General features: G+C 39.6%; 1 protein-coding gene across 1 annotated transcript in view; it reads right to left on the bottom strand.

Annotated features, from left to right (window-relative positions):
- TSHR (thyroid stimulating hormone receptor) overlaps positions 1-12,041 on the bottom strand; it is a 106,519-nt gene that overhangs the window by 48,455 nt on the left and 46,023 nt on the right. Inside the window, exons 2-3 of the mRNA XM_006778864.2 lie at positions 10,781-10,852; positions 6,438-6,512 (exon numbers count right to left, since the gene is read on the bottom strand). Coding sequence (XP_006778927.1) covers positions 6,438-6,512; positions 10,781-10,852 — 147 coding nt within the window. The remainder of the gene's footprint in view (positions 1-6,437; positions 6,513-10,780; positions 10,853-12,041) is intronic.

The raw sequence follows: 12,041 nt of genomic DNA, 5'->3' as shown, positions 1-12,041 counted from the left end.
TGTAGAATTTACAGTCAGCCAGGCTTCCTGTGGTTCTGGATGATGTCCGTATTGTTTTTCTGAGGTATTAATCAATTGTTGTGAGCGGCATTAATTTCCCAGTGTTTATCTCTGCCGCCATCTTTGCTCCGTCTTTGTCTATTTCTTAATTAGCCTCCCCAAGCCAATACAATAAGCATCAGTACAGTTCTTTAAATATAGAGTATATGGTTGATAGTGGTCATCTCTGTAGGTAGGTTTGGAGGCTAAGAGTGTGTGATTTCCACTTTTTATTGTATCTTGTTTAAAAGAAGAAAAACATGTTATAAAAGACATGCAAAAAAAAAATCCTCAAGTTAAAAGAAAAAGCGAAGCAATAGGTCATCTATGTCAAAATTTTTTTAAAAAAATGCAAGGCTAGGTAGTCTGTGCAATTCTTCAAGTATGCTTGTCTATGGAGAGGGGCGACTTAGCTGTGTCGGGAAATATTTGAGGATCATGATGCTTATTGATTAGAGAAGCCCAGCCTTGGGAGAGTCGAGGACAAAAAGGGACTGATGGTACATCTATTAGGATGGTCTGGCAGTGAGAGATGGCAAAACTGACTTAAGTGAAGCAGGTAGTATCATCCTTGTTTTGCGGACAAAACAGTGGAAACAAGTTTAGGAAGGTGATGTGCCTGGTCTCCTGTTGAACCGTTAGAGGCAACTCTAGACCTTGATCTAGGACTTCTAACTCCAAATTCAGCTTTAAAAAAAAATGTCTGAAGGAAATCATCTACCATTACTAAGAAGAAATTTAAATACACATCCTTGCTGAATTTCCCTTCATTAGATTTCAAATAAAATGGACATTTAGATAAAAAATATAATATTGATGCCCAGTGTGTGGTATTTTCACAAGCCAGCAGATTAGTAATTTAGCACACATTAGGTTCGTTTAATCATATGTCTAGATTCTGTTTTCTTTTTCTTTTTCTGAGAAACATTTGTTAAGTCTCAACAAGAGCCAAGAACAGAAATTGGCTTAATCAAAACAACTGGCATTGTGGTGGGCACTTAGTAGCCCAGCCTAAACCCAAAGAATATGGGAAATCAGCAATGTGAGAGGAGGGAGTTCTCAGGTTGGGGGGACAAGGGGCAAAGAGAGGGGAGATGGTGGCCTAAAACCCTTCTAATTAAGGAATTTTCCAATTACTGATTTCCTTCCACTGCCCTGTGTCCCCTTCCTACCTCTGTTATTTAGCAGGCATTCAATCATGACACCGGACTGGGATCCTCAGGCTTAGAGATATGTGCCCACACCCTAGACACCCCCAGTCCATGAGTGAAGATGCCAAGCTGGGAAGCGAATCATGAAGCCGAGTTGGCATTTCACCTGCGGAGTAGATGGGCCAAGGGAGATGAGAAAGCGTCAGGCTGGCTCGGGGCCGGCACTCTGAGTTAGAATCAAATACCTGAAGCAAAGAGAAGCTGCCTCTGTCAGCATAGCTGGACTTTAAAGAAATACAGATGTAATAATGTGTAAGACGATATTGTTTAAAATGAGAAACTGAAGAACATTAGCCAGAAACCTCGCTCTCAGCTTCTTTTTAACTCTTACTTTATTTTGATTCTCAATTTTTTGCTAGTCAGCTTTTAAGTGCCAATAGTTAAAAAAAAAAAGGAGGCAGGCCACTCTGACTTTTTCTAGGTCTGCTTGCTCTGTTGAACAGAGCAGGGAGAGAGTCATTAACATTAAAGGAATAATTATTGGACATCTATTATGTGCAACTTTACCGCATTCTCTGGGAGATAAAGGGAAGTAGACACTTTAATTTCTTTAAAAAGAAGATGTGTATATATTGGCAAAGCCATCATTGTGTTGCTTTAAATAATTTAAATGCCATACAGCACCAAAATGAAAACTGGGCTCAGCCAGTGTGGCTCAGCAGTTAAGCACTGACCCTGGAACCAAGAGGTCAACTGTTCCATTACCAGTCAGGGCACATGTCTGGGTTTGCAGGCTTGATTCCCCAGTAGGAGGTGTGCAGGAGGCAGCCAAATGATGATGTTCCTCTTTCATTTATGTTTCTATCTCTTTATCTCTCTCCTGTCCTCTCTCTAAAAATCAATAAAAAGATATGTATATATACTAGAGGCCTGGTGCATGAATTCATGCACGGGTGGGGTCCCTCTGGGTGGCCTGCGGGGATCGGGCCAAAACCCGCAGTCCAACGCTGCCTGCAACTCCCACATGCCGCTCCCACTCGTCTCCACCGCACTGCATCTGCTGCAGGCTCTCACCCAATCAGTCCCGATCTGGGAGGCCATGCCCCCGACCCTGCATCTGGGTGCCCTCCTGAGGGGCGTGGCCTGAGGATCAGGACAAAACCAGCTCTCCGACATCCCTTAAGGGGTCCCAGATTGCAAGAGGGTGTAGGCCAGGCTGAGGGACCCCACCAGTGCACAATCGGGGCTGGGGAGGGACCACAGGAGGACTCCAGAGCATGTCCAGCCCCGTCTCAATGTATTTAGGCGACCCCTGTGAAAGGGTCGTTTGACCCCCAAAGGGGTCACAACTCACAGGTTGAGAACCGCTGTTTTAAAGAAAAAAAAATGGAACTAAAATTAGGTAAATTAATTTTAAAGTAATATTTTATGATAAGTTTTTATCACATAATAAATCACCCATGTATTTTAACATCAAGTATTAATCTCAGGATTAATGCATATTGAAGGAAACTTTAATTTTTAAAATGTTTATTTCAATGGACTATACAGATAATGTATATACATGGTAAAAAGTTTTAAACATCAAAAGAAGTGAAATCTCCCATCATTCCATGATTCAAAAAAACCCAGCTGTGGTTTCTCCTCCCCACCCCCATAATCCTACATAGGATATAATATATCCTATATAATAAAAGCTCAGTGACTGAATGGCAGAACGACCAGAACGACTCGTCGACCAGTCACTATAATGCACACCAACCACCAGGGAGGAGATGCTCAATGCAGGAGCTTTCCCCTGGTGGTCAGCACACTCCCACAGTGGTAGCACCACTTGGCTAGCTGGGATGAGCGGCTGCTCCTGCTGCAACCACTTGTGTGGTGCTCCCACAGCAGGCTGATCCCTGTAGGCCACGCCCCCCACCAGTGCACGAATCCTGTGCACTGGGCCTCTAATATATAATAAAAGCCTAATATGTTAACACATTGTATGTGGGAAATGTATTTATACGTTTTACATATTTATATATTCTACCAGTGCAGTAGAGCGCGGGACACGTATTAATACATTTTTTATAGACTAGCGGTAGAATGTGGGTAACGTATAAATACGTAAACTAAAGTTATCATAATTTTACTGAATATTGCCATTTGGGCAAAAAATTAGCAAAAATGGCCCATGCCACCTGTTAGCACACAATAAAAACTACCCACAAACAATGTGTTAAGTGTCCAGTCATCTGGTCATCCATTCAACCAATCAAAGTGTAATATGCTAATGATATGCTAAGACCATTCAATTGCTTGCTACGGGGGGCAGACAGTCGACCAGTCACTATGACATGCACTGATCACCAGAGGGTAGATGCTCTGACCAGTAGGTTAGCTTGCTGCTGGGATCTGGCTGATCAGACTGAGTGAAATGGGCTGGACACATCTTGGAGCCCTCCCATGGTCTCTCACCAGCTGGCTAACCTCCTGCATCTCACCCCAGCCCTGATCATGCACTGGTGGGGTCCCTTGGCCTGGCCTGTGCCCTCTCACAATCCGGGACCCCTTGGGGGATGTTGGAGAGCTGGTATCAGCCCAATCCTGCAGGCCAGGCTGAGGGACTTACTGGTGCATAAATTTGTGCACTGGGCCTCTAAGCTACACTAATAAAAGAGAAAGATGCAAATTGAACGTACCTTTGCGATGTTCATCAGCCAATCAGGAGAGAGTATGCATTCTGCACCACCCCAGCTGCTCTGGCCCTCTGGGCAGTGTGGGAAGGCAGAAAGGCGGCTCCAGGCTGGAGCAAAGGCGGAAAGGCAGCTCCGGCCAAAGCAAAGGTGGTGCCAGCAGCCAAGGAAAGGAAGGCCCATTCTTGCATGAATCTTTGTGCATTGGGCCTCTAGTATATATATATAATTATAATTACAAAAGTATAATATGCTAATTAGACCGGACGTCTGTCTGGATGTTCTTCTGGACATCCTTCCGGACGAAGCCAGAGCTACGAGGGAAGCCTGGGTCCCGGGTGCCAGAGGGAAGCTGGTGCTGACAGCTGGGGGAAGAAAGGCCTACTCTTGCACAAATTTCGTGCATCGGACCTCTAGTATATATATGGTAAAGTAGCATTATGTTAAAAGCATTTTCTCTGGGATCAAATAGTCTATGAAAATAGAAATCCAATGGTTGCTTAGTGTTTCATATTAAACCATTCCCCTAGCTCAGCATTTGAGTAGTTTCCAAATTTTTGCTATTATAGATTAACTTGTTAACAAAAGGCTTTTTATGCAAACTTTTTCTCACTCATCTGTTTATTTTATTAGGGGAAACTTATAGATATGAAATTACTGGGTCAAAAAGTATAGCATCTGACAAAGTGCTTGGAATATATCCTTAGCTGCTTAAGTCCTGATTTTTAAACTAGCTCTCACTTTTCAGTAATAGCCTATAAATTCACAGAATAAGTGATCTACATTATCAAGGTTTTTCAATGAAAGAAATCTTAGTATCCTACTTTGATAATTATCAATGAAGTCTTTTACCACTAACATTCTATTATGTAACTGGGGGAAAACAATCTGTAACCAAAAGGTTACAGATTTATGATATTTATGATTTTGGTACATCTTCTAATTTATTAGGGAATTACAAATAATAGATATTAATTCAAATAGTTTGTAAATGTTCAGATTTTATAAGCAGGTTGAGGAAAATGTAAGTTTATCAGCAGATTTTCTACTAGAAGTAGGACTTTATAAAAGTGATTTTTTTTTTCAACTGGCCTGGAAGATAACTGTTGCTACTCTTAGGATTATATAATGGTTGGGACTAAGACTTGTGTTCTAAGACCTCCAATAAACTACTTGGTTCAATTTAGTGAATCAGCAAAATTAAGTCTTTTCATACTATCTGCCAAAAATCACACATTTGACCTACCCAGCTGTAGAATTTTTATTTACTTGTGATTTTTAAAAAAATTACATAAAAATAAAAAACATCCTTCTGAAGGCAGTGGTTTCTTTAATTATGTCTGGTTTTCATTAAAGAGATATTATTGTGCTTGCATTAGTTTAGGAGGCAGACACTATTGGTTTCAAATTCTGACTGTGATTTCTCAGCTGAATAACGTGGGCAAGAACTCTGTCAGCTATGTGTTACCATCTTCATTTTACATGGGGGAAACTGAGACTTAGTGAGATTAAATAGGACAGTATATGTGAAGCACTTTTAGCAGAGTGCTTGCCCACAAAAGGCATTCAGTAGTTGGTAGTTATTAGGAGCAAAACAGCAACCATCTATATCAGCGGTTCTCAACCTGTGGGTCGCCAACCTGTGGGTTGCGACCCCTTTGGGGGTCGAATGACCCTTTCACAGGGGTCGCCTAAGACCATCGGAAAACACACATATATAATTACATATTGTTTTTGTGATTAATCACTATGATTTAATTATGTTCAATTTGTAACAGTGAAAATACATCCTGCATATCAGATATTTACATTATGATTCATAACAGTAGCAAAATTACAGTTATGAAGTAGCAACGAAAATAATTTTATGGTTGGGGGTCACCACAACATGAGGAACTGTATTAAAGGGTCAAGGCATTAGGAAGGTTGAGAACCACTGGTCTATATGCTATTGACTTTGTTATAGAAGAAATGAAATAGAAGATGGAATTGACCAGTGTTTCATTTTACAGGTATAAATCTTTATCTGATACACACTTTTGGATCCAAATATTATCCCAGCTGAAGTTTAAAACTCAGGAAAAAAATTGGTTTATTTCCACTTAGAACCCTCAATAACTTACAAAGAAACCTGCCAGTCTTGTAATTTTCTCTTGCCAATCCTCAATGTCTTTTACCAATTGTTAACTGATATATAATGGCCTGGCTATCAAATTACCCCAAACAACGTGGCTAAAATAACAATCATTTTATTACAGCTCAAGTTTGTGGATTAGGATTTCAGGCAGTGCTTAACTGGGCTATTCTTCTGTTCCACGTGCGATCCACGGGGATTGCTGGTTGACATTCAGCGCCTCTCTGGATTATTCGGGTGGGTTCAATGCCTGGGGGTTGCTAGAAGGCTAGGCTCAGGTGAGCCCTTCTGCATCATCATGTAACCTAAGGACCTCCCCATATGGTCTTCCCATCAGCCATACTTGGACTGTCACTGCTGTCTGGAACCCCAAAATTAGCAATCAAGAGTGGCAATAACTTGGGTCTATACTCCATTTTTCACTGTACTTACATGTGCGTCATTTTACTCAAATTGTAGAAGGAATGTGATTCCAGCCGCTGCAGAGTTGTATCTATGGATAAGTAGCTAAAAATCACAAAAATATAAGACAAAGTAAAAAGTTAGTTGGGTTGTGAACTCCAAGAATACTGTTCTGATGTAACATCTTTGCCATGGGCTTCCCAGATCATAAAACATATGCAAACCTCATGGTTTCTCCCTAATTATGTTATAATTAGTTACTACTGTTTTTAGATCCTGTGACACCTGAAAGTTTCCCAATACATGAAGTCCTATTGACCTTTCAGGTTTCATTTAACTGATACTTCTTTTAGAAGCTTTTCCCAAATTTCCTGATTGGTTCAAATTTCCTGTAATATATCCTCATATTACCATGAATTCCTTTCTCTAATTATCACAGAGCAACTTGGCAACTGTTAGGATGATAGTTGATTTGTGTTGTCTCATTACACTGAAAATTCTCTGAAATGGAGAACCATGTTGGTTTCTGGTGGCCATTGAATCTTGAGTCCCTATCACAGTGCTTGACATGTAGTAGACTCCCAATAAATATGTATTAAGTGCATGAATCAATAGGTGAGTTACTCAAAAGAGCACAACATGAAAGACATGGAAAAAAAGAATAAGAGACATTTTTCATGGAGTACCTAATAGCATGGAATTAGAGAGGTAGTTTCAAAGAAGATGAAACGAAATCCACATTGCTAGTGGAACATTCCAGAGGGTGGTGACTACATATTATCTCTATACTTCTATTCTTGATTTGGATGAAGTTGAAAATTTAAGGTTTGTTTTGAACTTTAGGAGCAAAAGATAAATCAAATAAAAGTTTTTAAGTACTAAAGTGGGGGAAAGAGAAACGTCTATCTATAAGAATACATAAGGAATGACATTTCAAATAATCTCCTCAAATTCCATCTTGTAATGAGAATGACTAACACAGCCAAATTCAGTGATTGATTTTTATTGAGAGTCATTTCTATGACATTTGGGAAAATTAACAATTGACAGATGATGTCCACATGTAGCCCTAGTGAAGATTCTCAACTCTGGCCATACAATTGAGCTATCTGGAAGGTTTTTAGAACACGTAAATGTCTAAAACTTGGTCCAGGACAATTAAGCAACTGTTTCTGAGGGATGGGACAAACACTTTTATTATGTAAAGCTTCTCAGATGACTCTAATGTGTAGGCATGGTTGAGAACCACTGGTGTATACTGAATCTGTCAGTAAAATATTTTCATTAACACAATGTTATTAAGAAGACCTCTGACTGTTACATTTGAGTTTTTACCATGGTTATTGTGAGTATTCTAAAGGTCCTGTGATTTTTGTTTTGTATGGCCTATTCTGTAAACAGTTATCCTTTTGATTTATCAGGTCTCCTAAGATATTGCCACTTGTGGATAATGTTACATAAATTATTTTGATCCAAATATCATCTCTAAAACATAGAGAAAGCAATAGGAGATGTTGAAAAGGATTAATTTATTGTGTAGAGATTGTGGGGATTTATAATGGATAAAGCTGATCAATCTGAAAGACAAGATTAATTTTGAAGGCTGCGAACTTGTTCATCTAACTTTGCATCATATCCATTTGCTCCAAATTTTCTCTTGACTTTGTTAGTTCAGAAGTGCAGAGCTTTCTCAAGGTTTTATTGGGGGAGCCAATTTGTAGGAACCATTTATCAGAGGGATGAGAGGAGTGATTCTCTACTTGCTAATCCCATTTTTATAACCAGGAAAAATCAGATCCTAATTCTTCCTCAAATTTTTTCTTACCATTTAAGTCTTATGTAATCACTAGGGTGAACATAACATTTATCATCCAAAACAGGATATTTTTGTGAGTTAAAACAGGGTGCTAATAGTATGCCAGAATACTAGGTGAGAATTTGTACTGTCCCAGGAAAACCTACCTAGGGTCTCCTTGGTGATCTCTCTGTTGCCTCCTATATATATCTTTGATGATTATTCATGTATGATGTATGTGTGTGTGTGCTTTCATTCAACAAATGACCAAACAGACATGTTCCCTAGCTTCCAGAAACTCACAGCAATGGGAGGTACAGGCAGATAAATGGGATTAACATACAGGGTGATAAATGCTTTGAGGGGGTTCAGGACACACTTAACCCAGACTGGAGAATCTAGCACAGTCTCCTTGGAGGAGTCGTCAGCAAGATCTTTAAATATCTCAGTCAACCTGCTTTCTTTAATTGCTCATCACGTTCATTTCAAACCTTTTCAAATTTCTAACTCTGCCAGCTCTACCCTCAATATTAGTACATACTCTTTATTTTTTAAAATTTATTTTATGGTTGAGAGTATGCTCTTTTAATAATTCATAGAAAAGAAAGAAACCTTGAGATAAGGATTTCTTGAATTCCCTTTCAATAAGCCTGTTAATTTACCTGCACCTGCCCCATCTCTTACTTTCTTATTGCAATGTAAAAAGTCACCATCTTTGGTAGAAGGTCAATCCCTCTCCTTCGTGCTCTTAAAAATTGTTCTTTCTTCACTTTATTTTAGCCTCTCCCTCTCTTCTGACTCCTTTCCCTGTTCCCAGTTACAAATACCTGATCATGATTCTCAAGTCTAGTGTCCTCCCAGATTTTATCCTTAAGAACCCCAACATACCCACTTCTAGTCCTCCTTACTCTGCTTTTTTTTCCCTTTTTACCATATCTGCAAATCCCTTCTAAATTAGTATATATATATTTGTTACGTTTTTGATTCATTGTCTATCTCCTTCCATTCAAATGCAAGCTCCACAGGGGCACAGATCTTTGTCCATTTGTTCCCTGGTATATGTCTATCTCTTAGAACAACAATTGGCACATAATATGGACTGAATAAATATTTCCTGAATGAATGAATGAAAAAATTATGTCTTAATGTCTACTTTGATGTGCCAAAGGCACCTCAAATGTCATATGCCCCAAAATGAATTCCTAACTTACCCCCTGTCTCTCCACAGCAAATGTATGGAAAACTTCTCTATCTTGGCAAATATGCTCATCAACCACACAGGTGTCCGAGTTAGAAATTGAATGAAATTCTTCTCCATCTCCCTCCCCTTCCAAATCAATCAACTTTCTAATTTATTATGTATTCCTATTTATTTCTCAAATCTGGTCGCTTTTTCTTTATTCCCCAAAACCACCCTCATTCAGTTCTCCAGCTCCTCTTCCCCAGGGCTCTGATTCAACCTCCTCACTGGCTTCCTGTCTTCAGTCTTGCTCCACTTCTACTCTTGTCTACAGCACAGTCAAGGGTAGGTTTCTAGAACATCTGATCTGTCACTTCCTATTGTAACCATTCAGTGGCTTGGCCTTAGGGAAGATTTCAAACTCCTTCCAATGATTCACAGGCCCTGCTTACCTCCTCCCAATCTTGTTTTTCTCTACTGCTCCTTCCCAGCCTCAAGAAGTTTAGTTTAATTTCACAGGCAGCCAAGGCTTTTCTTTTCTGCTTGGAACTCTTCTTCTCTTCTTCTCTTTCTACTTATTTTTTATTCAATTATTTAGCCAGATAATACAGATTGCAAATTAGGTGCCATTTCCTCTAGGAAGCCTTCCCTGACTACCCCCCACCATCCAGGTAATACAGCTCTCATATGAGTCTCCACAGACAAGGGAAGACACAGAATAGGCAATTGTATAAGGGAGATGAGGGAAAAGGAAGAGCTGTAGGGGAATTTGAAGTTTTTAGCTTATAAGCCACTAAATGACAGTGCTGTTAAAAGGAGGAGTAGGGAAGGAGCAGTTTAGGGGAAGATGAAGAGTTTATTTTGGGATATACTGAGTGTGCCCTGCTTGTGGGACATCAAGGTGATGATATTGGGAAGGAAGGTTGTAATGCAGGCCTGAGCTTTTAAGAACAGGTCAGGACTAGAGATACTCACTTAGGAATTAGTTATATTAGGTAATAGTGAAATCAGACATCATTGGCTACATTTATGGCAAAATGTAAGCATTCGTACCAGTGGTAAAAAGTGAGTCAAGAATCGGCAATTAGGATAGATCAATTATAGACAGAGAAATCTGTTTATGGGAGAGATTCCCAGCTAAGATTTTGCCACATCCCAAGATATATTAAAATACATTAAGAATTATTAAATGTTCAAGACCAAATGAATTAAATTTTATTTTAGCTTTAAAAAATCATTTAGGAATTAGGGAATGGAGATGTAGCAAAACAAAATAAACATTTTAAACATAAAAATTTCATATACATTGCATACGTAGATTATTTTTCTGGATAGAGCACATTTGGAACATAGCATGTCACAATTGCAAACTTTTTTATATTAAAAAAAATGACTTACATCCTGGAAATATTAGGCAGATTTGAAAATGCATGACTGGGAATGGTTTTCAGATGGGTCTCTGTAAACTTCCTATAAAAATAAGTTACACAATTAAAATTTTATTCATTGGACTTTTCTAATAACTCACCTTAATTATACAAAACACATTACTAGAGGCATGATGGTTCTTACAATATGTATTTCGTCTTACATAATAAAAAAATTAATACACAATGAAAAAACAAAATACAGTTTTTTCTCAACAAAACAAGAATTAAGAGTGAGAATCAAATGCAGAAAATAAATCTTTAAACTTCATTTCTGAATTAGCAGTAAACTGGTATGCTGTGTCTAACATCATATTCAGTTTGTTAACTAAAGGGCAATATCATATATTCATAAGTTTATCAGGACTACAGAATTCATATCATGCACTTGTCAATGGAAATGTCTTGGAATGCCATTAGAATATTAAGAGTAACTAGAGGCCTGGTGCCAGGATTCATGCACCAGTGGGTTCCCTTGGCCTGGTCTGCACCCTCTCACAATCCAGGACCCCTCAGGAAATGTCGGAGGCCCAGTGAACGGATTCAGCCCAATCCCCAGAGGCCAGGCTGAGGGATTCATGCACCGGGCCTCTAGTAAGCATATAAGATCTTTGGTTATTCTCTTCCCACCCTCTCCCCTCCTGACTTCTCTCTAAGATTCATCAGTCTGTTCCATGTTTCCATGCCTGTACATTGAGCACCTGCCCCCTGGTGGTCAGTGCACATCATAGCTACCGGTCAAATGGTTGTATGGTCAAACGGTCGCTTAGGCTTTTATATATATAATAGAGACCTGGTGCACAAAAATTTGTGCACTTGGGGTGGGGGGGCATTCCTCACCGCCCCCCCAAGAGAGCCTGTGCCCTCTCGCAGTCTGGGACCCCTCGGGGGATGTCCGCCTGCTGCCTTTGGCCCACTCTCCGGGGTATCGGGCCTAAGCTGGCAGTCAGACATCCCTCTGGCAGCCTGGGAGCCCTTGGGGGATGTCCACTTGTCAGTGGGGATTCGGGGTCTTTTTTTATTCCAGATGAATTTTTGGAACGTTCGTTCTAGATTTGTGAAATACGCCGTTGGTAATTTAATGGGGATTGCATTGAATCTATAAATTGCTTTGGGTAGTATGGACATTTTGATGATATTGATTCTACCAATCCATGAACACGGTATGTTCTTCCATCTATATCTCTTTTTTCAGTGTCCTGTAGTTTTCCACATATAGGTCTTTTACTTTC

Source organism: Myotis davidii, unplaced genomic scaffold, assembly GCF_000327345.1.
Source record: "Myotis davidii unplaced genomic scaffold, ASM32734v1 scaffold309, whole genome shotgun sequence".
NCBI classification, from domain to species: Eukaryota; Metazoa; Chordata; class Mammalia; order Chiroptera; family Vespertilionidae; genus Myotis; species Myotis davidii.
Note: the sequence above shows the minus strand (reverse complement) of the source record. Positions and strands in the feature narration are given on the sequence as shown.